The sequence below is a fragment of the Folsomia candida genome, unplaced genomic scaffold (assembly GCF_002217175.1).
Source record: "Folsomia candida strain VU population unplaced genomic scaffold, ASM221717v1 Fcan01_Sc002, whole genome shotgun sequence".
Classification (NCBI taxonomy): Eukaryota; Metazoa; Arthropoda; class Collembola; order Entomobryomorpha; family Isotomidae; genus Folsomia; species Folsomia candida.
This window is the reverse complement of record NW_019091194.1, coordinates 2,984,401-3,007,971: the sequence shown is the minus strand read 5'-3', so window position 1 is coordinate 3,007,971 and position 23,571 is coordinate 2,984,401. Positions and strand designations below refer to the sequence as shown.

General features: G+C 37.7%; 7 protein-coding genes across 7 annotated transcripts; 3 read left to right on the top strand and 4 right to left on the bottom strand.

The window, feature by feature from the left end:
* Positions 1-303: 303 nt before the first annotated feature.
* Positions 304-9,704, top strand: LOC110845042 (xanthine dehydrogenase/oxidase). Its single transcript, XM_022091401.2, has 35 exons — positions 304-485; positions 2,324-2,382; positions 2,454-2,552; positions 2,657-2,724; positions 2,814-2,887; positions 2,961-3,047; positions 3,141-3,303; positions 3,375-3,594; positions 3,690-3,913; positions 4,212-4,314; positions 4,535-4,665; positions 4,729-4,857; positions 4,922-5,086; positions 5,154-5,319; positions 5,395-5,510; positions 5,580-5,666; positions 5,763-6,058; positions 6,121-6,228; positions 6,299-6,482; positions 6,545-6,657; positions 6,739-6,821; positions 6,899-6,963; positions 7,036-7,203; positions 7,277-7,381; positions 7,452-7,482; positions 7,569-7,600; positions 7,687-7,815; positions 7,903-8,033; positions 8,111-8,201; positions 8,344-8,431; positions 8,504-8,577; positions 8,976-9,072; positions 9,239-9,291; positions 9,361-9,415; positions 9,522-9,704. Exons 1-35 carry the CDS (start codon positions 457-459, stop codon positions 9,587-9,589), a joined length of 3,891 nt encoding a protein of 1,296 aa, XP_021947093.1. The 5' UTR covers positions 304-456; the 3' UTR covers positions 9,590-9,704.
* Positions 9,705-9,792: 88 nt separating this feature from the next.
* LOC110845041 lies at positions 9,793-10,831 on the bottom strand. The gene is made up of 4 exons (XM_022091398.2): positions 10,563-10,831; positions 10,256-10,494; positions 10,034-10,184; positions 9,793-9,965 (listed from the first exon to the last, which is right to left on the bottom strand). Exons 1-4 carry the CDS (start codon positions 10,639-10,641, stop codon positions 9,826-9,828), a joined length of 609 nt encoding a protein of 202 aa, XP_021947090.1. The 5' UTR covers positions 10,642-10,831; the 3' UTR covers positions 9,793-9,825.
* A 1,175-nt stretch (positions 10,832-12,006) lies between these two features.
* LOC118434544 lies at positions 12,007-13,888 on the bottom strand. The gene is made up of 6 exons (XM_035848319.1): positions 13,604-13,888; positions 13,272-13,538; positions 13,039-13,210; positions 12,775-12,959; positions 12,302-12,694; positions 12,007-12,220 (listed from the first exon to the last, which is right to left on the bottom strand). Exons 1-6 carry the CDS (start codon positions 13,835-13,837, stop codon positions 12,158-12,160), a joined length of 1,314 nt encoding a protein of 437 aa, XP_035704212.1. The 5' UTR covers positions 13,838-13,888; the 3' UTR covers positions 12,007-12,157.
* Positions 13,889-14,166: 278 nt separating this feature from the next.
* On the bottom strand, positions 14,167-16,115 carry LOC118434504. Its single transcript, XM_035848216.1, has 6 exons — positions 15,828-16,115; positions 15,244-15,745; positions 14,967-15,151; positions 14,673-14,894; positions 14,451-14,621; positions 14,167-14,385 (listed from the first exon to the last, which is right to left on the bottom strand). The coding sequence occupies exons 2-6, from the start codon at positions 15,356-15,358 to the stop codon at positions 14,323-14,325; spliced, it is 756 nt and encodes a 251-aa protein (XP_035704109.1). The 5' UTR covers positions 15,359-15,745; positions 15,828-16,115; the 3' UTR covers positions 14,167-14,322.
* Positions 16,116-16,398: 283 nt separating this feature from the next.
* On the bottom strand, positions 16,399-17,965 carry LOC110844199. The gene is made up of 5 exons (XM_022090345.2): positions 17,700-17,965; positions 17,185-17,629; positions 16,954-17,094; positions 16,822-16,892; positions 16,399-16,657 (listed from the first exon to the last, which is right to left on the bottom strand). Exons 1-5 carry the CDS (start codon positions 17,813-17,815, stop codon positions 16,519-16,521), a joined length of 912 nt encoding a protein of 303 aa, XP_021946037.1. The 5' UTR covers positions 17,816-17,965; the 3' UTR covers positions 16,399-16,518.
* Positions 17,966-18,649: 684 nt separating this feature from the next.
* Positions 18,650-20,632, top strand: LOC110845040 (serine/arginine repetitive matrix protein 2). The gene is made up of 5 exons (XM_022091397.2): positions 18,650-19,030; positions 19,157-19,347; positions 19,409-19,486; positions 19,563-20,324; positions 20,410-20,632. Exons 1-4 carry the CDS (start codon positions 18,970-18,972, stop codon positions 20,307-20,309), a joined length of 1,077 nt encoding a protein of 358 aa, XP_021947089.1. The 5' UTR covers positions 18,650-18,969; the 3' UTR covers positions 20,310-20,324; positions 20,410-20,632.
* A 636-nt stretch (positions 20,633-21,268) lies between these two features.
* Positions 21,269-23,489, top strand: LOC110844580 (UDP-glucuronosyltransferase 2A3). Its single transcript, XM_022090816.2, has 5 exons — positions 21,269-22,288; positions 22,358-22,653; positions 22,724-22,876; positions 22,959-23,062; positions 23,141-23,489. Exons 1-5 carry the CDS (start codon positions 21,476-21,478, stop codon positions 23,341-23,343), a joined length of 1,569 nt encoding a protein of 522 aa, XP_021946508.1. The 5' UTR covers positions 21,269-21,475; the 3' UTR covers positions 23,344-23,489.
* Positions 23,490-23,571: the final 82 nt, after the last annotated feature.

Below are 23,571 nucleotides of genomic sequence, written 5' to 3'. Positions count from 1 at the left end.
TGCAATAATTCTCAAACCATAGTCATGTATGGACCAATACATGTACCTACTATAGCACATGCATAATTGTTGGTTGCAATATAATATAATACTTTGAGGCGTATCTCATCTCTACTTCTATATATTTACTTATGCAAAGTAAAACATCATTGCATTTTTCTAAAGCATCATCCGCAGTGAGTTATACAACATGTTCATAGCTCATATAATACAATGTACAACTAACTAAGCTAAGGTTTAGTGGATGTACATAGTAAACACATATCCAATTTGTATTCTCTGTGCCTTTTAAGAAAATCCTGTTCAGCGACCAGACCATGGTCATGTTTCGTTAGGTTTAGTCCATTGTTGGATCTTTGTTGGTAACTGGGCTGCCAGGTGGTTTCTGGCTTATTAAAATTTTGACAAGTTGTGTAAGTAATATTTTTAGTGGAAGTAGCATTTTAGTGGTGAGACATGGGGGCTGAACAGAGCCAACTTTCCCTGTAAGTAGTAAAATATATATACATTTTGTATCTATTGCATGACAAGATGGCATGAAAATACGAAGGATTTTACAATTATACTCGAATTTTAGTTTTTGCTCAAAATTCAGAGTCATGTAAAAGTTTATTGTTTTTGTTCCAAGCGTTGTTGAAAATCCTTGACATGCACGTGAGACAAATTGCCATGAGCTCAGTCCAGCAATTTTTTGTTTGAATTTAAACATTAGATCGGGCCACATATTGATTAATTAGGTGCTCAGATCACTATCAAGACCAAGAGAAATTGCATTGCAGTACAGAGGGTTGGGCAACAAGAAGGAACCACTTTGCCTAAATTTATTGCGGCCTTATTATTCGTTTGTGAAGTTTGGTAATTGGTTCAATGTGAAGCCCTTTAGTTTATCTAACGAGCCTCAGTCGCTTTTTCCAACCAGTCATGACCTTTGACACCATTTTCAGAGTGATTCTGCACCACTCGTCCTGAACACTTTTCCAAAGTGCATCAAAACGTGCGCGTTTTCCTTTCACGAAGGCTCTGTTTTAAGTACCCGAATCCAAAAAAAACATCGGATTGATATCAGAGGAACTAACGAGAGTTTCTGTAGTAGGAATAATTGTTATACCCAAACTTTTGTTAAAATCCTTTGCGTAGGGTGCTATTTTGTGAGAAATAAGTTGGGTTGAGAGCATGATCTCGGGATTTCCTACGAGTCACTCGCTGTAGGTCATTGTGAATGACCCTAGAACTCTTCTCCTACTAACGTTTAACATTTTCGCCATGCAACTTTTAGTTGGTGGATTTACCGTTTTGGCGAAAAAATTTATTTTCCGGATCAACTGTTTGGTTCAGGCGGATCTTGGGTATCCTTTCCGTGGGGGTGGAGCTGTAACCGCTTTTTCCCTCCGCTTGATTCCAACGTTTTTAAGTACATTATGAACGTACTTTCGACCGACAATAGATCCATTTGCAGCAAGTTTGCTAACTATCGCTCTCTGGCTCAATATGTCTTTGGAAAACACTTTTATGCGTGCCTCGCACTCTGGGGGGTGCTGCAGGGGCATTTTTAACCGTAGGGAAAATCTGAATAGTGCTAAATTTTCGTTAACTCTCTGGGTATGACATATGCAAATTTTGAAAATGCCGCGACTGTGCATCACACGCCACCCCTAAAATTCAAGTGGCTCCTTCTTGTTGCCCAACCCTCTGTAGTACAAATCTTAATTTTTTGCTGTTATTTATTATATACTCACTCGACCTTTCTTGACGGTTACTAAAACCTAATTCTGCAAACATTTTAGTAATATATACTTGAGACTAGAACATTTGACCAAGTAAAAAAGTGTGCTAGAGAATGTTATGTAAATACTCCCTGCAAAAATATTGGCGAATTGAATGTACTTGTGTGTCCTTTAATTGCTATGCAGGAGCAGAGAGCTGGTGTCTTTGAGATACATACGTATGCATATTTACATATGTATGTATCTACTGCAACATTAACGCATTTTCAATTTCATTGAATTCAATTTTTTTGTACGGATGGCTTATTCAACAGGGATGATTTGCAGTTTTTTTACATGTATCTGACTATTTCAAGGTCATGCGTTTAATAGCTTCAGTGCATATATATATTTGCAAAAATTATTTACATGGGATTTTATTCCGTAGATTGAGTGACAATCAATTATTCATATGAATTAACCTGACCAAACATAATGCGAATATGTGTCTGATATAAGCCTGGATTTATACTTTGGCTTAAGATATGATGAATTTTGGGATGGGACATTTTTAGGGATTTTAAAACAGAAATGTAAATGTTCATGTTTTTCTATTTCAGTAATGACAACGTGAAACAGAACAGCGTTGCATTCTTTATCAATGGCAAAGAATACAATGGTAAATAAAGCATCAAATGTGTAAATATGCAAGAGGAACTGATTTCAAAAAGAGATGCTTTATCTCCTCAGTTAAAACGGATGTTGACAAAATTGGCCCAAATTCCCTGCTCGTGGACTTCATCCGAGACAAGGCTGGACTCACTGGGACGAAATACATGTGCAGAGAAGGTCACTATTTCAAAATACATGAACAATTGAAATTCTTTTTAGAAAACTCGATTCATTTATTTACAAAACTTTGCAAACACTTTTTTTCATATGTTTATGTTTAGGCGGATGTGGGGCTTGCGTGGTGTCTGTAAAATCTCGAGATCACACCGAGATTCGTGCCGTGAATTCTGTAAATATTTTTTGCATTTTCTTTTCTATCTCTCTCTCCTTTTATTAAGGACAATTGTGTGTGTAACTCATCCGTCTAAATATATTTAGTGCATGACTCCTGTCCTGTCCTGTGACGGCTGGGAAATTACAACTGTTGAGGGGCTCGGCAACAAGAAAGATGGGTATTACTCTCCAGAGATAAAGTGACAATGTACTTTTTGGTTTATTTAACAAGTGTACAATTAATTATCAAAGATATCACCCAATTCAGCAACAAATCGTCAAGTTTTCTGCTTCCCAATGCGGGTTCTGTACTCCCGGCATGGTCATGAATATGTACAGGTTCGTAGGAAATACATACATATGTGTAAAAAATTACCTTAATTCCATGTATGTATCTACTACAAAATATCAACTGATTACATATCCCTCCAGTTTGCAGCAGTCAAAGCCAACCTTTAAAACGCAAGATGTTGAAGATTCCTTTGACGGGAATTTATGTCGTTGTACTGGATATCGTCCTATCATGGACGCCTTTAAAGCTCTTGCTAGTGACGCATCGGAAGAATTGAAAAGAAAAGCGGCCGATGGGAATTCGGTGGGTACTTGAACAACTTTTCATCTATTCTTATCCGACTATAAGGCCGAAATATTACATATTTTTCCCAGGCATGCAACGGCTGCCCCATGAAAATAAACTGTTGTCAGAACAAAGACAAGGACATTGAGGACATCGAATGTTGCAGTGGCCTTTCACAGATTTACGTCAAACTCAAATCTGGCGAAGAATGGATTACTGCCACCTCGTTGGCTGACGTTTACACGGCTTTGCAACGATTTACCGAGGGAGGCATAAAGTATCGGATCGTGGCTGGAAACACGGGGACAGGTGGGAAGAAAGAAAGAAAATATTAATAAAAAAGTTGACGAGATTACTTTTATTTTTCAAAAAGTGATAAATGACGTGGCATTATTTTTTTTCAGGCGTTTTTAAGGATGACGGCCCATTCGCTGCCTTCATCGATATTAATTCAGTCCCAGAGTTAAAGCGGAGCATGATAGAAACTTCCGGCGTGAAGATTGGAGCAAATGTCACTCTTTGTAACGCCATAGACCAGCTACAAAAGGCGTCTGAAATCGACGGGTATGAATATTGCGCACAGATGAGTAAGCACTTGAAGCGAGTTGCTAATGTGCCAATTAGAAATGTAAGTGAGCAGTATTAATATTATGCATACTATTTGATTTAGGGTAGTTAAATACTTAACGAAATAGCGTCAAAGTCATGTCGGTTTCCTTTGTTCGATTTATCTATGCATGTTTTGCTATTCCATTATCCGTTCAAAATGAGAGGTTGGGAACATATTTTAGATTTCTGCATTTTTATCTATTTATTAATTCGTTTATTCGAACTAAATTCTTTAAAAAACACATCTTTTTTTAAGAAATTTTGCTATTTTTTCCTGGCCGGCGACGTTCTGCTTTCCCCCACTTTTTGAATTCTAGGCAGGCACGTTAAGCGGAAATTTGATGATGAAACACGCTCATCGAGAGTTTCCCTCCGACGTATTTATGCTCCTGGAGTCCGTGGGGGCTAAACTTCTCATAGGTAAATACATATATTTCCACGATGTCGTTATTATTTGCACTGTGTCCCACATTCTGTTTGGCAAACCCTTCAAAGTTCTCGGCAATTTATTCTTGTTTATGAGTGTCCATGAACAGGATTTCTTAGGAGAAGAAGAATAATCCATGAATTTCATTTGTTGCAATTTCCTCTCCACCAAACTGCATAAACTAATAGAATATTTTGCCTTTCTCTAAAACAGGAGCGTCTCCCACGGTGTCGAAGGAGTACAGCATGATAGAATTTAGAGAGTTGGATATGCGGGGAAAGTTGATACTTTCCATAATTCTTCCGGCTTACAAGGGAGGAAATTACTATTTCAAGAGCTACAAGGTTTACCCTTTGATATTATAATTTCTCTATTTTGGTTACATTATAATGAAAATATTTTCCCAGATTACGAGACGGTTTCAAAATGCACATGCCTACGTGAATGGTGGAATTCTAATTAAAGTCGACACCAAGAAGAATTTCAATGTTTCGGAAAAACCTCGCATTGTATTTGGTGGAATTTCGCCGGATTTTGTAACTAATAAAATTTAAGCATCTACATAATTTACAGGAACAATTGATGATTCCCAAATTGTAGGTACATTCCACACAAACAGAAAACTTTCTCTTTGGCAAGGACTTAAATAAGGGAACCCTTACAAGCACGATGGATACTTTGGAAGCTGAACTAAAACCAAACGAGACTCCGACGGAAGGATCCCAAACTTATAGAAAAACTCTGGCACAATCCCTACTTTACAAGGTGCGCCAGGACACGTGACATCGTTAAATTCCTATTAGGAAAATCATATCCAAAACATTTTTTTCAGACAATCCTCTCCATTCTTGGAGAGTCGGCGAAAGCATCCATAAAATCTGGAGGACAGGACTTGGAACATGGTCCAATGAGTGGGAAGCAGACTTTTGAGTCTGACCAAAAGGAATGGCCACTTTACCAACCAATTCCCAAACTAGAAGCCGCTGTCCAAGCTTCCGGTGGGTTTCACGTCCATACAAAACTTTCTCTCAGTAGCCTTAACTTTTGTATTGTACATTTTTTTGAACCACCAGGCGAGGCCGAATATGTAAATGACATTCATCCCGAGTTTGGAGAACTCTATGGAGCTTTTGTCCTCACAACGGTCGCCAATGCCACCATTTCCAATATTGACGCGTCAGAAGCACTGGTGATACTAATATTTGTATATTTTACTCTGTGATGTATGTAGTTTGATATCAATACATTTTTTTCTTAGATGACTCCGGGTGTGGTAAACTTTATCCAAGCTAAAGATATTCCAGGACCGAACAACTATGCCATATTTTACCCAGTTGTTGAAGAGGTATATAAATACATATATATATTTCCCATGTATTCTGGTGCCCTTGAAATTCTAGAAATTTTCACCATTTCCAAATTTGTTTTATATTTTGTTTAGATCTTTGTGAAAGACAAGGTTCGCCACGCAGGGCAATCCGTAGGCTTAATTTTAGCCGAGAGTCGTACCACTGCACTAGAAGCCGCCAAGAAGGTCAAGATTGTGTACAGCGACGTGAAGAAACCGCTCCTCGATATCAAGGATTCACTCAAACTGGCTGAGAAGAGGGGTGAAAATTGTATCTTCGAAATCCAGAAAACGCCATCGGATGAAGATGCATCTGCTAACGCGACTCAAACAATCAAAGGCGAATTCCGGGTTGGATCGCAGTATCACATGTCGATGGAGACGCAGTCGTAATTTCCCATTTGCCACCAATTTTTAAAACATTTTGCATTATACGATAATTATTTGATAGATGTATTTGCATCCCGAAAGAGGATGGGATGGACGTATTCTGCGCTACCCAGTATTCCGACATGGTTCAAGCCATTGTATCTTCCACCATTCAAATGCCGAATCATAAGTTGGTCCTGAATTCTTTCATACGCAATTTGAGGAATAATTTTATTCTAATGGTCCAACACTATTTGCAGCATTAACGTAACTGTAAGACGACTTGGAGGATCGTACGGTGCAAAAATATCGAAATCATCCCACATTGCGGGAGCATGTGCTGTTGCGGCGCACGTGACAAATCGACCAGTTCGCATAGTGCTGGATTTGGAGACAAATATGAAAATGATTGGGAAGCGACTTCCGTACTTGACCACGTATGAAGTGAGTAGTGACGATATGCGAATCTATTTATGCACTTTTTACATATGCATATTTTGAAACAGGCAACCGTAGATGATTCTGGAAACATAGTTGGTTTGAAAGGCTCCATATTCTGTGATCCGGGGTATGCTCCGAATGAGACGACTTCACTCTTGGCAATGATCTGCATGCAAAAGTAAGTACAATTTTTCACTTTGTTTTAAATTTCTCTGAGATACGCATTCGAAACATGACACGATTTACATACGTACTTTAGCTGTTATCGTGCCAATGGGTGGCAAATAACTCCTGGACGGGCCTTGACAGACACACCATCAAACACATACTGTAGAGCCCCAGGTGCCTAAATTGGCAAATATCAATGCAAAAAATGCATACAAAAGTATCGTATTAAAAATAAAATTCTCCATATGTAGGAACCACACAAGGAATTGCATCAATAGAGGCGATTATGGAACACATATCTCATGTCTTAAAGAAGGTAAATAATAAACACTATACACGTCTGACCTTGAATATGATTTTCACATAAAAGTGACCTCGTTGACTTTAGGACCCAGGAGAAGTGCGAGCCACAAATTTTATCAAAGCCGGCGACCCACTCTTAGGCGTTCCTGGAAAAACTTTCGAAGGAGAAAATCCCATCAGTAAAATGATAGTTGATCTTAAAACCTCTTCAGATTATGATGCGAGGAAAAAGTTTGTCGACAATTTTAACAAGGTTCCTCTTTAAGCCTTATTAAAATTAACATAATTAGGATTATGCATAATTCTTAATTGTGACTGTGTTGTAGACAAACAGGTTCCGGAAACGTGGGTTGAATTTAATGCCAATGAGATATCCGCAACACTATCCAGACTTTAATGTCCGGTTTCCCGTCTTCATTTCCGTCTATCATGTAAAATTAGAATTTTATAAATCAGGCAGAACTAATCTTGTGATAAGTACGCTTTCTTAATTTTACTCAGGTGGATGGTTCGGTGGCTGTGAGTCATGGAGGTGAGTTAGAGAAATCTATACCAATTGAGAACTAAGGAACACGCTTAACGCGTTTTTCACGTGTAAAATAATTCTTTTCATCGCAGGGATTGAAATGGGACAAGGGATCAATACAAAGGTGCCAACTGCTGCAGATGACAGAAATTCTATTAAATTGAGACATTCATAATCTAATTCACTATACAAACGTACATATTTCTCTAGTGTGCTCAAACCGTTGCAAAATTTCTGAACATTCCACTGGAGAAAGTTCGCATAAAGCCGACAAACAGTTTGGTATCGCCCAATGCTGGAGTGACTGGAGGAGCCATGGGTAGCGAGCTGGTGTGTCATGTGAGTTTAATAAATAGTAATATGTATGGCTTAAAAAGTGGAGCAGTTTCATAGAAATGATTGAAATTGTGTGTTGCTATTCATCAGTCTGCGATGAAAGCGTGTGAAATCCTGCTGAAAAAAATGGAGCCAGTCCGACAGGAAGTAAAAGATCCGACTTGGGAGAAAGTAGTGACTGCGTGTTACAATAAACATATCATGCTGACGGCTCAATATGAGTAAGTTATTGCATGCATTTTTTGCATGCATTTTGCAAATTTTAGAAATTGCAATGATTTGTATGCATCTCACTCAGAGACAAACCTGGTGACGACCTGAAAGGTTACGATATCTGGGCCGTTTGTCTAACCGAAGTTGAAGTTGACGTGCTCACCGGCGAATATAAGGTACGTTCAGGAATAGAATTCGCCCCAAAATAGGTCAAGTTTCATGCCCCTATCAATAATAAATAAATACGTAAACCAGAGCAGGAAAAACAATGCACTGCTTATTTACCGAGTAAATATTTGTTTAAAAAATGGGACACAGATCGTTCGAGTGGATCTGGCAGAAGACGCCGGTCTGAGTCTTTCTCCTGAAGTGGACATTGGCCAAATAGAGGGTGCCTTCGTCATGGGTATGCATTATATCAGTCTCATTTTGAAATTACACTCACACTTTTCTCTTCTCGTTCATAATTTATTTTTAGGTTTGGAACTTTGGACGACGGAGAAACTCGTCTATGACAAGGACACTGGAGAAATTCTCACCAAGAATACTTGGGTATAATATTGATGTCATTTTGTCGTCCTCCTCCTCCTCCTCGTCACAAACAAACTACTTGTCCCATTTTCCTACCACGATCGTACTGTTTCATCTCTCACTTGAGTTCTTCCTGCTGCAGGAGAAAGTTGTAGCGTGGTTCTGTATTGGAAGTGCATTGCATTTGCAGCCAGACAACCAAATTCGCCCACCAACTTTTACTTGCTTTCTCTAGAAGTAGTATTTGTGTAGAGGGCTGATGCCATGCCGTCTGCATGACATGACATCCCAAGAAAGGACGGAGGAATGGAAATATTTTAATTGAAAACCATCTCGTGTCTTGATTCTCTCTTCTCTTTCTCTTTCTCAGAGTCAACTTTGTATGAATGTTGATTTTCTTTCTTCTCTCTTTCTCGTAGGAATACAAACCACCATTCGTCAAAGATATACCGGAGGATTTCAGGATTACGATGATCAAAAACAGGCCCAACCCTCTCGGAGTCTTAAGATCCAAGGGTAAATGTTTTCCTTACTCCTACTGCCACACCGTTTTAAATACGTACAAACGTTACGCTTTGCTTCTTTGTCTCTGTCCTTAGAAGTGGAGTGGGTATAGCAATAGAAATAGGAATAATATTGTTTGAAACTATTATATATTTTGAATCGACTGGTTATTTTACAGCTACTGGAGAGCCGCCTTTGTGCCTAAGTGTTAGCGTTATCTGGGCCCTCAAGGTATATAAACATGGTATATATTCAAGATATAAATATACATATATCTCATCTTCTTGGTTCTAAATGTAGAATGCGATCGATTCTGCAAGAAAAGATGCTGGAAACACGGATTGGTATCAGATCAGTGAGTAGTCATTCCATTCTTTTTCCGAGAAAATAAGCTACTTTTTTCTGCAGACGGGAATTATGCAATGTTAATTATTGATTTCCGATTTTTGTCCTTGTCGCAGATGGGCCACTCACGCCGGAAGATATTCAACGACTCTCTCTCACGGACAAGAAGCAATTTGACATTTAATCTGCATGACTTGCATTAAATTGAACATTTCCTTTTCATTCATTATGCATTTTGGGTTCTGTGGGTTTTTAAATAAAGTACGTACTTCAGGTCTTTTGACTAACGATAAAAATTATTTTTTAATGTTGACTTGTCTCAAATAACTTATTTTCATTTCAATGAAAAACAAGATTTGCATAATCAATCATAATTAAGAATTTAAGTCAAATATGGAATTTTATTAGTATCATAAATTCTTATCCTTTGGAAACATCGGCTTCAGAAATGTGATGACATTCCGTGTGAAATATGCAAGGTGGATACCGTTCGCAGTGAAGTATTTCGAAGCAGAGGAAATCTTCTGGGCATTTTTTCATTTCGCAACTATGCGGAGAATCTGCGAACAATCTTCTAATTCTAAATCTTGTAAAGAATTTCAATAATCCAATAATTAGCTAGTTATACCTTCTTCTGTCACACATTTATATTTCCAGACGATATCACAAGGTGGGTTATCACTCAAACATAACCTGGGTTCTGTGATAATCAAGGAATGTGTTTCTCCAGGTCCGCACAATTTCATCGAGTTTGGATTAGCTTTGGTGGAGTAGCGTCCCTACATATGAAAAAAAGAGAAATGTGAGATGTACAAATTTTTGCAAATTTTTTGCACCACTTCTTTCTTACATCATCCAACATACACTCGTTCGCTATGTTGGCTCCACGCGTGTCATTTTGGTTTTGCCAGGATACGCATTTCTCGTTATTTTTGCATGTCGACGAACCACAATTATTTTGATCAGTATTCGCAATCATGGATTTTCCAGTTCTTTCCGTGTTATTCTGCAAATATTCGACACTGACTTCTGGAGCGATAGAAAACGGGATGGATGCCTCGACCGACTTTCCATCACTGCTATTAAATCCTGCGCAATTAAATAAAATTATTTCGATAAGTATCGCACAAAATATGAATTACAAAGAATTCACTAACCTTCCGGCAACGCAATTTGCAAGCCTAACATTCCTGATAGTAGGAACGTTGCATTCACAGCTAACGTATTAGGTCCCATCGTCAAGCTTCTTGTAAATTACGGCTTATCTTTTAAATTTATAATCTGAGCAGCGATCGCATAAACTGTCGAATCGCGACTGTTGATAAAATAGCAATTGTTCGCCAAATCTCACTCCTTGGGTGTGATTATTATGTAATCATTTCCATCAAGAACTTGCTCATAATTTAACTATGTCATCTTGACAGATAAATAAAATAAAATAAATTGTGCTCTTCAATCAAGAAATGCAAATGTATGAATGATGTGATGATTTAAAGTGCTTGCCTCTTAATTGATTGTATTTATTTTGTCGCACACTCATCAATTGCAAAAAAATCTAGAGTCATCTCTCTTGATCTGACGAGTTCTCACGTATAATTTGTCTCTTCTTCACGCAGGATTGACTCGAAGGCCACGATGGTGTTGGTGTTGCGTTCGTGCAAATTAATACAATGAGCAAGGTGGATAATTATTCTTAATTTATAACGTTATCAGGAAAATCTTGAATGCTTTTTTCATTATTATTGTTGACTACTTATCAATTGAGTGATTTGTTGGGCACTGCAAATTTATTTTGTGGACCTACGTGTGCGCATCACATTAAAATCTAATCTCCTTCTTCCTACATTAAAACATTTAAGCTTCCGCATGTGAGACGGCTTGTTTAATTTGGTTAACAAGTGAATGATACTTTTACGAATGTGCAGTAGTTTTCGTAAGAAGGACAAAAATACTTACAAAATGCTATGACTTATTGTTTATTAATTTGGAGAGTTTAATTGTTAATTTTTCCCTTTTTCAATTCTATGTTCGTGTTTATTCCGTTGCAAAACACTTTGTTTGACAAACTACCCAGAATATGTAAATCAATCGATCCATAAACACTCAATTTTATTGACAAATTGCACCATGTCATTCCTAATTTGTTGCCACTTTGTTAACGACAAATTTGTTGAGGGCCAAACCTGCAACCAGTAAATTGCAAGTGTGCACACTTGCAATTTGGGTATTAAAACCACACGTGTGGTTTTAATACCTAACCGTAATTTGCAAACTTAGGATTTTGTTATGACATAACAATATTTTTAGCTTGACTTGAGTGCAAGCTAAGACATTTGATCGTCCCTTAATTGAATCCAATCGTAACACGACGAACGAAGAAGCTAATCGATCGTGATGACGTTTTACTTACATGTCAAATTGGTTATCAGTAATTGCTTAATTTACCCCGATTTGTCTTAATCGCATTTAGACATGAAACTTATGTATATGTAATATTGGTCACAAGTCATTTCTTGTAAGGAGTGTCATCATTATTTGCCTCATCTCATGTTAATCGACCTAAACGTTTGTACAACGCTTGACGTCAGTCTTAACCCGATATTGCAGAAAATTTATATTTTATTGACATTACATTAAGTGGTATTAATTACGCAGAATTCTTAATTTTCTTAATTACTATGTATAGTATATTGTATTTGTGGTGACGTAAAGTTGAATAAGAAAAATACATAAGATGGCAGGAACAAAGGCGTTATTGCGTCTGTGTTGCAACTTGATTCACGATGACAGTGTATGTTAAGATCAGACCTCCAATCTGAAAAATATGCAAATATATACATGCTTGGAATCGCTCATATAATATTAACTAACTATGATTATAAACTATCCTGCATACCGCAATGTTTAGGGCTGGTGTACACGTGAAAAAATTAGATCCTTTAAATCCAATCGATTCTCTGCTGTAAATCAACGACATGAACATGGTCAACTTGGTTTTGTCCACTTTTTTCGGAACTTTATCCATATCCGTGAAATGGTTTTCCATCCAGGTCGTGATCTGATATGCCTGGCTATTCACGTCCGCCACGAGGTAAAAGACCACCAGCATTCGTAAACACGTCATGATTGCGACAATGTATTTTAAGTGGAATTTGACCTGAATTAAGCAGTAATTTGTCCAGAAGCAGGCATACAGAATGTTGAATACTGACGAGGTGAAGGTGATCGGACCCATCAATTGATTGAACAGATTCAACAGTTTTGTCCCGTTGAAATGCAGCTCGATTATCTTTAAAAATGAGAATCATTTAGAACAGAAGTTGAAGTAAATTTTAAATTTTTTCTTATAAAATGAAGCAATAATTTCACCTCTGGCAAATTTTCAACACGCAATTTCCCAGTGTTCAGAGCTCGGTTAAGAGTTTGAAACACAATCCACACAACTAATGCAGTCAAAACTCGGAATGTGTCCACAAAATACCACAAATTCCAGCAAAATATTTCCAAACCAAGTCCAATCGTTCCCATTATTAAGTTTAGTTCATACGGAATTTCTAATTTGACATATAATTATGCAATTATTACAAAATGATGCATGTATCAAATTGGATAGATAAACGACCTAAAAGTTACCGTGTAACAAGTCCAGACTCCAGAATCCAAGGGTAAATGTATTCATAATTTTCGCCGTGTACCGATCATACCATGAATAATTTTTAAAATCTACAGCAAATGAGAAAACCATTACGTGAACCAACGTAAGTACAATGGATAAGGAGCAGATTCCAATTCCTATAACTCGAGCCTGTACATAATTGCATAATTAGAAAAGGAATTAATCAAATTGTTGAATAAACACGACGCACCGTCCTCCTCGAAGGTAAATATATTCCAAAATTTGCAAATTGTCTCTCAATCAAATCCGCCTGTTTGAAAATTTTCACCCACAACCCCATCTTCCTCCCACGCCGTTGCATACAGTAATAAGTTGCGATCAGTTTGACCACGAAAATCCCATAGGTCACTCGTTTGATCATGTTCACCAAGGCGGAGAATGAGACGTGAAAGTCCCATTTTACTACGCCGACGGCAATGTGGAGACACATTATGACGTACAATATTCCACTCAAAATCTATAAATCAAATTATTCATTGTGCAAAATCAATATAAAACTTTTTTTATTTTTTGAAAACGTACCCCCAAAATCCTTAACTGTTTTGTAGAATATTCTAAAACTTTGCCAGTGAAGGAGGAACGAAGACCATATGAAAATGCGCATGAAAATTTCCCATATTTCAGCAGCGGTGTGAGAAAATAAAATGCCGAACCACAGTTTGGACTACTCTCTAATATATTGACTTGTTTTAAATTTTCGAAATTTCGAAACGATTCGATAGATTCTTCCGTCAGAATTTTTTTATTGCCCGTCATGATTTTTGTGTTACACTTGATGCAAATATGGGTCAACTTTCTCCTCGTGAAGCTTAGAAACCGTCTGATGCAAGGAAGAAAGGAGGAAACATATTTATCGAGATGCTACTAATTGGAATTACTTAATTTGGCAAATTGATCCACGATAATGACAGCATTGGTCTTAGGGCAAACGTATTCGCAAAGATTTGCCGAGAAGTCATTAGTTTTATGGAATAGCTTGTCTCAGAGGACATCTAATTAGCTTCTAGTACTTCCTAGCAAATTGATACCTTGAACCCATGCGTGCGTCGAACATGAAGAAATTAATGTATTGATACAATTAAGGATAATAAGACGCATTGTTTTGTTTTTATTTATTTCTGATATTGGATTGTTACATTTGGATTAAAGACAAAATCACCTGTTCATTAACATAAATTATATTCATTTCTAGTAAATATCCCATATCGACCTCAAGATTTTATATATTTTTCTTATATTTTTTAGTGTGTATTTGTAGCTACTTGGTTGACGATCACGGTGTAGGTGAGAATTAAACCTCCGATCTGTTGTAAATAAGTAATGTTATTTATAATTACAGATTTTTCAAAAAGGGAGGTTTTTTTAGTACCGCAATATTCAGGGCTTGTGTGCACGTGAAGAAATGCATCCCTTTAAATCCAATTGCTTCTCTGCTATAAATAAGCGATGAAAACAGAGTCAATTTAGTTTTGTCAACTTTGTTTGGAATTTGATCAATTTCTGTGAAATGGTTTTCCACCCAGGTCGAAATTTGGTATGCCTGTATCAAATCAATTTAGATCGACTTATTCAAAAAAGTATGATCAAGTACCTGTGAATTGACATCCGCCACGATATAAAAGACGATGAACATGCGACAAACAGTGATAAATCCGACAATATAGCTCAACCGGAACTCGACATTAATCAGGCAGTAATTTGTCCAGAAGCAGGCATACAGAATGTTAAATACCGACGAGGTGAAGGTGATCGGACCCATCAATTGATTAAACAGATTCAGCAGTTTTGTCCCATTGAAATGTAGCTCGATTATCTTTAAAAATGAGAATTAGAAGTGAATTGTAGAAATTACGAAATTAGTTTCGTTAAAAGCTAACATTTTCACCTCTGGCAAATTTTCGACACGCAATTTCCCAGTATTCAGAGCTCGATTAAGTGTCCGAAAAATAGTCCACATCAATAATGCAGTCAGAACTCGGAATGCATCCAAAAGATACCACAAATTCCAGCAGAATGTTTCCAAAATCAATCCCAAATTTCCACAAACTTTTAAGAATGGAATAGGTAGTTCTGCGTTGGGATGAGTATGTTATGAAATTTTTAGAAAAACTTATGATCATGGAACTCAGATAATTGAGCAGATTATGAAAATTATGACAGACTTTCCAACATATCAGGATTCCACAATCCCAGTGTGAATGTGTTAAACAGTTTGGTCGCGTAACCATCATACCATCGAGGACTTTCCATGCAATGTGCCAAAGAAAATACGATCATTTGGACCAGAATCAGGAAAACGGACAACGCACAAATACAAGTCGATACAAATCGGGCCTGTAAATGAAAAAATAATTTTTGATAAATACCCAAGACCTATCATTGCGCTTTTCTGCATGCCTTGTTCCGTGAAGGGAAATAAATCCCAAAATTTGAAAATTGTTCCTGAATCAAATCCGCCTGTTTGAAAATCTTGGCCCATAATCCCATCGTTCGTCCGCGGTGTTGGAAGCAGTAATATGTGGTGAGAAGTTTAATGACGAAAATTACAAAAGTGACTCGTTTGATCATGTTCACCAGTTTTGAGTAAGAAACGTTGAAATTGAATTTCACCACGAAAAGAGACAAGTGGAGACACATTATGCCGAAAAATATGCCAGAGAAGATCTGAAAGTGCAATTTAGTCAGGTTAAATATGATTAGTGGGAGTTACAGAAAAATGAAATTTGCAAGTTAAACATGTATATACCCCCCAAACTCTGGGACGTCTTGTGCAATATTCTATCCTCTTCCCATTAAATGAGGAATAGAGACCGTATAGAAATGCACAAGAAAATTGGCCATATTTTATCCACGGCTGCAAAAATGCTAACGCCACGCCACAGTTTTCTGGAATCAGTTCCGTGCTGGATGGTTCCAAATCTTCTAAAGATACAGATTCTACGGATTCGTCAGTTTTTAAAAATTTCTTGTTTTCCGGTATAACTTCCATGATTGAAACGTTTCCCTTCGGAACGAATTTTCTCCGGTTAGCACAAATGACGCACTGACGACTGATATGAACAAACCAACGTTTTGCATAGCTATCTTTAGCTTCCAGTTGATTGGTATACGCCTAAAATTTGCAATTCATTTGTCTAATTTGCCTAAATGATTGCATGATATTGTGACATGTAATATTTATGCGTTAGATGATCAAGTAAAGAATTAGTCCAAGTCATGTGTATTGATTGATCCATGCACTTGTTTCAGCAAATTACATGTCTCCAATTAAGCAAAATTGCGAGTCAACAAATTCAACCGGCGGAACATCAATTATCTAAGTGATTGTTTGCAATTATTGTCGCCCCAATTTATTAGAGAGTAAGGGAATCATCAAACACATATAAAAAACCTTAATTACTTAATTCCTAGATCAGGGAATGCGTCACACCAAATTTTTAATTATCTTCAGCTTCAGTATCACTACTGGTAATCGCCTCCTCGGTGCAAAGTCCTTCTAAAAACCTTCTGTTTCCAGGAAGACATCTTTGCAATGCTGGAACGCTCTGGGCCGTACACAGCGATTGGGTCCGGCACCTTGTGGACAAATTTTCAAATTTGATATATTAGTAAAACATTATCAAATCCATACATATGGACCTGCATGTCGTGCTATGGCATTTTTTTGCCATTATCGGGGACAGGAATACAACAGGCGACAAATCAGATAGCATATTCAACGACGAGATTTTAAATTTTACCTTGGGATGGGGTCGTCAGGGACGGAAAAGAGTCGCTCGTTCTTCTTTTTACAGGGACCTTTGCTCGCAGCCTGAAAATAATTAAAATTAGTTCATAGATATTTTCAAACCAATGTGTTTTCTCCAACCCACCTTGTAACATTGTCCATCTTCGGGACTCTTAAAGTAATAGGATGGTGTGTTCAAAGCTATCGTTTCAGGACAAGGATTTGGTTCACAGATCGGAATGTAATTCTCGTCGAAAACGTACCACTCTTTTTGTTCACAGGGGCCCTGTTGTTAGAATGTAATTTTCATAGGAATTTCTTCCAAAAAATTAGAAAGTAAATAGTAATTAATGGACAAACAAATATTGCAACAAACCTGAGACCACGCCCAAAAACACTGCTTATACTTCTCCGAATAAATGAGTGGCCTGGAACATTGATGATAGTCACAGTCACACTGACCTAACGTTTCATTATCCGGATTGGCGAAAAATCTCATGTTTTCCGAACAAGTTCCAAGATCACCAATATCCATCAATTTTCCTGACTCGATATCCATCCTCACGATGGAATAGTCGGCAGGAGCTGCATCTGCACTGCACCCAGCACTTGCGGAACCTCGTACAGTATTTTGTTCTCTAAGCTCAATGTTCTTCTCCCTTTGAGAAAGTTTATCCTCTCGGACTTTGAATTGTTCCTCGCGTAGAGATAACTTCTCCTCCCGCATGCGAAATACGGCTTCCCGATTTCGGAAACTTTCCTCTCTATCTAACAAACTTGCTTCCCTCTCGGCAAGAGTTTGCTCCAAATCCACGACGGCACTGACAGATCATTAATATTATTTGCATTTGTTGTAATACCAAAAAAATTAATAGTCAATTAATCAATTACGGGACTTCTGTGGTACTGGATGTCGTTGTGGTCCGACTTCTCCGGCGTCCTTGCGCCACCGTTGTGGTCGATAGAGTAATTATGAGGACGGTAACGACAAATTTATAAAAATTCATCGTATGTATTTTATTTTTAAAACTGCAACTTTTAGAAGTTAGCTACAGTTGTGATCTGTCCGAGATGAAATTCAATATGTGAAGCTGTTACGAAATGAAAGTTTTACTTTACTGAAGGTCTCTCTCCGTTCTGGGTAGGATATGATGGTGATTGACATTAGAAATGAGGAGAATAGAGAGCATAGGAGATAAGATATTTGAATACCTGATACATATTTATTCACCTTTTTGAAAGCCCATTACACAACACGAGAAGCCGTCTAAAACTCGATAGGCGTGTCCATCCAAATTTTAAGAAAGTGGTTATAATGCGCAGTCCCTGCCATAACGGTTCGTATACCAATATGACTACCGGCTTTGTCACGAATGAGTCAACGGCATCTCTCTGTTTGATTATAGTTTGATATTGTTCACTCCATTATTATGTAAACGTGACATATTATTACTATCAAAGAAGGAAATAATAAGAGAAAGATGATGGATGATAATGTTAAGGAAATCAAAATGCTCAGAAATTTTATTGGGTGTGTATCAACATATTTCAGTAACTTGAACTAAAAGGTACTAAAGTTTAACAATCAGGATAAATAATTACATGAGATGTTAACATAACATTTATAATAGTACATGTATTTATGTAGGTATGAATATGAAAAATACTAAACTTATCAAATCTCCTGTAGTCCTTTGCCATAATTTGAATTTGAAAATGACAATTCAAATTTAAATTTGAATAAATAAAATATCATTGCATATAAATTGGCCATACATTTTATTCGATAAAATATATATATAGCCAAAATATGACCAATAAATTACGGATAAGCCTTTACTTTGTATGGAGTAAATGGATGGATGCCGATCCAAGTTACATTTTACATGGACGATTTGAGAAGGACGAATTTTACAATAATTTCCAAAATTTTTTAATTAATCTTCGTCGCCATCCCAACGGCTTTTTCGGGACGCTGAAATTTTTTATGATGAAAGGTGGACCAAGAGAAAAAAAAATCATTCCAAGTTTCTCTTTGGACCTGACAAGACGTGCAACGCGTTGCTGCTCTCGAACATCACGTACAAAAATAATTCTTCGCACTCTAACAAAAATCAAATTAACCTTTATCTTTAGTGAAACAACGAAGTGAATTTACAAAATGGTGGAGAACGACAACTCTGAAAATCAAGGAGGAGATGAACCAGCAGCCCCCCGACGCAGTAAGTACCTTGTTTCTCATTTTGATACTTTTTTCGAGTAAATTGAATCAAGGGAAAGGAGGGGCTTGAGTTTCATACCAAATTTGTTTCGATTCTGACCTTTCCTCATGTAAAATTTCTCTTCAGATCCGCATCGAGCTGTGCGAGACAAGCCACAAGTGACTGGTGAAGGGGGTGAAGGGGGCGAGGGGGGCCCTGCTGCTGCCGGAACGTCTAAAAAGCGCCGAAGCAGCAAGAAACGTGCAGATGCTGGCAAGAAGAAAAGGGCTCCCAAGAAGGCAGCCGCTGGAAAAAAGAGGAAGCACCAACCATCAAAGGTCAGTGACCTTTGACCTTTAGTCCAATGAATATTTTTCACACTGTAAAGTTTCATTATAGATTGCTGATGAACCCGCTGGAGATGCTGGCGATGCAGTGCCAGGTGATGAAGGGACTGCCAAACGAGGCAAGAAAAAGGTAATTTGTCAAAATTTTTGGTCATGAATTTTGACTATCAAACTTATGATACGATACCTTTCATTCTATGTTGTAGTCAAGCTCCCAAACCAGCAAAAAGAAGCATAAGTCCCCAGCTCAGAAAAAGAAGAAGCATTCACAAAGTCAGGCCGGAAAGAAGAAGCGAAGTCATTCTCAAGCCGGTGCAGGAAAACGTCGCCGAAGCAAAAGCAGTGGGGCTGAGAAAAAGAAACGAAGCCACACTGCAGCTCGGGCACAAAAGAAGAAGCGAAGTCAAGCCGGCGCAGGGAAAAAGAAGCGAAGTCACACTGCAGCTCGGGTACAAAAGAAAAAGCGGAGCCATTCTCAGGCCGGCGCAGGAAAGAAGAAGCGAAGTCAAGCCGCCGCGGGGAAACATCGCCGAAGCAAAAGTGGAGCTGAAAAGAAGAAGCGAAGTCACACTGGAGCTCGGGCGCAAAAGAAGAAGTCTCAAGCCGCCGTAGGGAAACGTCGCCGAAGCAAAAGCAGTGGGGCTGAGAAAAAGAAACGGACCCACACCCAAGCTCGCGTACAAAAGAAGCGAAGTCGTACTGCAGCTCGGTCCACTGCTCAAGCTGGAAAGAAACGCAAGCATTCAGCTCCCAAATCCACCGCTGCGAAGAAACGTAAGCGTTGGCCATCAAAATCTGCCGCTGCGAAGAAACGTAAGCGTTCGCCATCGAAATCCGCCGCTGGAAAAAAGCGACGCCCCTCGCCCAAAGCAGTGGCTGAAAAGAAACGCAAACGCGCCCCGAAAGCGCAGGCCGACAAGAAGAAGCACGCTGCCGCTGGCAAGAAGCGTTGACACGTTCCTTCTTAGGTAACTATTTGTATTCCAAGAAAAATTGCAAACAACAACAATAACAATTTGACTAATCAATTTATTTATTTTTCAATATTTCCAGAATGGGAAAGCTGCTTCAATCTACAAACAACTTGATATCAACACTAGTCAATATATATCATCCAATAACTAATATAAATCTTCCCTTTCTGCGAAATTGAGCAATAATCTGATTCTTGTATTATCATGGTAAGAATGAATCTGTAAAATTCTATATTCTGCTCAAATATAATTCGAATAATAATGTCATGAACTGAATAAAAATATTATCATTTGCAAGACATCAATGTACTGTATTTTGCTAGATTTTTAACCAGCGTTTGTAACTGTAACATAGTAAAAAAAAATTAATTAGTTATCTATAACACCTTATTAGTAGCAGACTAGAATTTACAAAAAACCAAAAATATCACGGTGAGTGTTTTAAATTTCTACGAAGCATAATTTCCGAAATTACATGATCATCCCTCCCAGTAAGCATTGTTCTCAAGAAAGAAATGCTATTGCATTCTGAATCTGTTTCTGCATCTATCTTTCTAAGTTTCTCCCATCTCTTTCCCATAATCACCTCTTAATTTAACTCAATTAAGCCCTAAATCGCGCATAAATCTTTTTACAGTTTAATTTTTCCAAATATACTGCAAAATCATGCAATGATAAACTAAAAATTCGACATATCTCGTCATCTCACATTTATAGAATTCACACACATCCGAAATACAGTCATACAAATTATGTACATGCTACACAAAACACTGCTCAAGGTTTAATAAGATGACCATGAAAAATTCTGGAGCTTGTAGCCGCATGACTTTATGTACGTATGCACTTCACTTATACGAAGTTCGTATTACGAACCGTACCTCATGACAATTATTATTTTTTGTTCTCCAGCAGTGGAATTGGATGAGTGTTTAGCTCATCCAATTCCACTCCAATTACGCTCGGGGCACATGATTTTGTATTCATACAAATCACACACACTGATATTTGCATTATGTAAGTAGTAATAAGTGATTAAATTTTATCTTACCGAGATAATTTCACTCTTTAAATACTGGTGCAAGTTTAATTCTTAAGTGTTCATCGATTCAAAAATAATTCTATTTTAATAAAAACTCTTCATAATGAAGACATCAATTTTATTCTTAATTACTGCACTTTTGTGCACTTTCACCAATTCGGAAAAGATTCTTGTCTTATCCTTCTTCGCGTCAAAATCTCACAAGATCACTTACATGCCTCTCCTTGAAGCCTTGGCCGCTAAGGGTCACCAAGTCACGATGATCACCTGCGTCAAACCGGACAAGGAGATCAAGAACCTTAAAGAAGTCTACACCTTCGATGTACAAACTGAACTATTTGACAAATTCGACGCCCTGAAGTTGAAGCAGGAAAACAAGAGTTTCAATCCTCTCGAGATGATTGGACATTTCCAAGAAGGGTGCTTCACAACGTACCAACTTCCCCAGGTGAAGGAAGTTATTTCTCAAGAATACGACCTCGTCTTTATGCAACCTGCCATGAACGAGTGTGCTCTCGGCATTGTTCACAAGATGAAGGCCCCCCTCGTCATTTTCATGCCGGCGAGCGTCCCTAGTTTCATCGCGGCTAGGATAGGAAACCCACTTCCGCCTTCGTTCGTGCCCCACATTATGCTCGGCTACTCCCCCACGATGACGTTTTACGAAAGGTTCATCAATTTTGGGATGAACGTTGTATACGATGTGGGAATCTGGCTAATTTACGACCCTGCCATGGAGTCCGTGTACCGGAAAGAGTTTGGGGATGAGACGATCCCATCGCTGGCGACGATTCTGGGAAACGCATCCCTAATTCTGAGCAATGGACATTTTAGTATCACTGGGCCGAAACCGTACCTTCCGGATATCATTGACGTGGGGGGAATACATTCCAAACCGGCCAAGAAACTTCCAGAGGTTGGTGGACAGTTTTAATCATAATTAATTAGAATTGCGATCTTTAAATTAAACTACCTGTTTTTTTAGGAGCTTGAGAAATTCGTGACTAAAAAAGGATCAAAGGGGTTCATCTACTTTAGTCTTGGTTCCGTCATCAAAACCGACTCAATGTTAGAAGACAGAAGAAAAATGTTGCTTAAAGTTTTCGCAAAATTTAAAGATTATCAAATCGTGTGGAAATGGAACGACGAGAAAATGGCGGATAAGCCGGAAAATGTGTATTTAAGCCGGTGGCTTCCCCAACAGGACCTGCTTGGACATAAGGACGCACGCTTGTTTATTACACATTGTGGGGGAGGTGGGACTGAAGAGGCTATTTACCAGTAATACAAAACTAGAGTAACTTTTAATCCAAAATTTTCAATACGTTTGTATAACTGACAAATTAATTAGTGGCGTCCCCCTGCTTGGAATGCCTATTATGGGAGATCAGCCAATGAATGCGAAACTGGCAAAGCGTCTGGGAATCATTCACGAAATTGATTGGAATGAATTGACAGAGGAGAATCTAACGAATGGAATTAAAGAAGTTTTAACCAACCCAGTGTAAAAATTCATATCTACATACTCACTTTTCTTGTTGCGCAATTAATTATACGTTAATTAATCTATGTTTTAAAAATTCCAGATATCGTGACAACGTCAAGAGATTATCCACCGTTTTCAGAGATCAGATTGATGATCCTTTAACCCGTGCTGTTTACTGGATTGAATATGTCGTACGCCATAAAGGTACATAAGTAATTTTAAGTATTAGAAATGATTATTTACAACATTTAATTAAACGTCTCATATTTTAAAACTTTACAGGTGCACCTCAACTCCGTTCTGCTGCAAGAAAATTAAATTACTTTCAATACCATTCATACGATGTCATCGGGACATATCTAATTTTAATTTTTGTAGTAATTTATATTTTGTACTCTGTCGTAAAATTAATTTTAAGAAAGATATGTTCCTTAATATGTGGCAATAAGGGATCTAAAATCGAAAACAGCAAAAAGAAAAATTAATACTCATAATTGTGATGAAAAATAGATACAAAATTCAAATCGTGTGAAATACAATTGTTCCATGACATGAAACGCTGTTACCTCTTTTCTGTAATGTTCTACATTTTTTCATGAAATATATCCATCCTAAATTGGACAAAGCATCCTTATAATTTTCATACAATTTTTCTGCGATTATTTATAAAAATTAAACATGATGCTAAAACCCTTAAACTTCGTAATAAATAT

Excerpts from the sequence above, each read along its gene's own strand:
- LOC110845042 (XM_022091401.2), top strand. The coding sequence starts at position 457 with ATGGGGGCTGAACAGAGCCAACTTTCCCT. Across the intron at positions 8,034-8,110 it reads ATGCTGACGGCTCAATATGA|AGACAAACCTGGTGACGACC; the intron begins GTAAGTTATTGC and ends CATCTCACTCAG. Across the intron at positions 8,578-8,975 it reads TTCTCACCAAGAATACTTGG|GAATACAAACCACCATTCGT; the intron begins GTATAATATTGA and ends TCTTTCTCGTAG.
- LOC110845041 (XM_022091398.2), bottom strand. The coding sequence starts at position 10,641 with ATGGGACCTAATACGTTAGCTGTGAATGCAACGTTCCTACTATCAGGA. Across the intron at positions 10,185-10,255 it reads ACGAGTGTATGTTGGATGAT|GGACGCTACTCCACCAAAGC; the intron begins GTAAGAAAGAAG and ends TTTCATATGTAG. Across the intron at positions 9,966-10,033 it reads TAAATGTGTGACAGAAGAAG|ATTCTCCGCATAGTTGCGAA; the intron begins GTATAACTAGCT and ends GATTGTTCGCAG.
- LOC118434544 (XM_035848319.1), bottom strand. The coding sequence starts at position 13,837 with ATGACGGGCAATAAAAAAATTCTGACGGAAGAATCTATCGAATCGTTT. Across the intron at positions 13,539-13,603 it reads AACAGTTAAGGATTTTGGGG|ATTTTGAGTGGAATATTGTA; the intron begins GTACGTTTTCAA and ends TTTGATTTATAG. Across the intron at positions 13,211-13,271 it reads ATTTACCTTCGAGGAGGACG|GCTCGAGTTATAGGAATTGG; the intron begins GTGCGTCGTGTT and ends AATTATGTACAG.
- LOC118434504 (XM_035848216.1), bottom strand. The coding sequence starts at position 15,358 with ATGATCGTATTTTCTTTGGCACATTGCATGGAAAGTCCTCGATGGTAT. Across the intron at positions 14,895-14,966 it reads GTGTCGAAAATTTGCCAGAG|ATAATCGAGCTACATTTCAA; the intron begins GTGAAAATGTTA and ends TCATTTTTAAAG. Across the intron at positions 14,622-14,672 it reads TGGCGGATGTCAATTCACAG|GCATACCAAATTTCGACCTG; the intron begins GTACTTGATCAT and ends GATTTGATACAG.
- LOC110844199 (XM_022090345.2), bottom strand. The coding sequence starts at position 17,815 with ATGAATTTTTATAAATTTGTCGTTACCGTCCTCATAATTACTCTATCG. Across the intron at positions 17,630-17,699 it reads TCCAGTACCACAGAAGTCCC|TGCCGTCGTGGATTTGGAGC; the intron begins GTAATTGATTAA and ends ATGATCTGTCAG. Across the intron at positions 16,658-16,821 it reads CCTGACGACCCCATCCCAAG|GTGCCGGACCCAATCGCTGT; the intron begins GTAAAATTTAAA and ends TTTGTCCACAAG.
- LOC110845040 (XM_022091397.2), top strand. The coding sequence starts at position 18,970 with ATGGTGGAGAACGACAACTCTGAAAATCAAGGAGGAGATGAACCAGCA. Across the intron at positions 19,348-19,408 it reads GGAAGCACCAACCATCAAAG|ATTGCTGATGAACCCGCTGG; the intron begins GTCAGTGACCTT and ends GTTTCATTATAG. Across the intron at positions 19,487-19,562 it reads CCAAACGAGGCAAGAAAAAG|TCAAGCTCCCAAACCAGCAA; the intron begins GTAATTTGTCAA and ends TCTATGTTGTAG.
- LOC110844580 (XM_022090816.2), top strand. The coding sequence starts at position 21,476 with ATGAAGACATCAATTTTATTCTTAATTACTGCACTTTTGTGCACTTTC. Across the intron at positions 22,289-22,357 it reads CGGCCAAGAAACTTCCAGAG|GAGCTTGAGAAATTCGTGAC; the intron begins GTTGGTGGACAG and ends CTGTTTTTTTAG. Across the intron at positions 23,063-23,140 it reads ATATGTCGTACGCCATAAAG|GTGCACCTCAACTCCGTTCT; the intron begins GTACATAAGTAA and ends AAAACTTTACAG.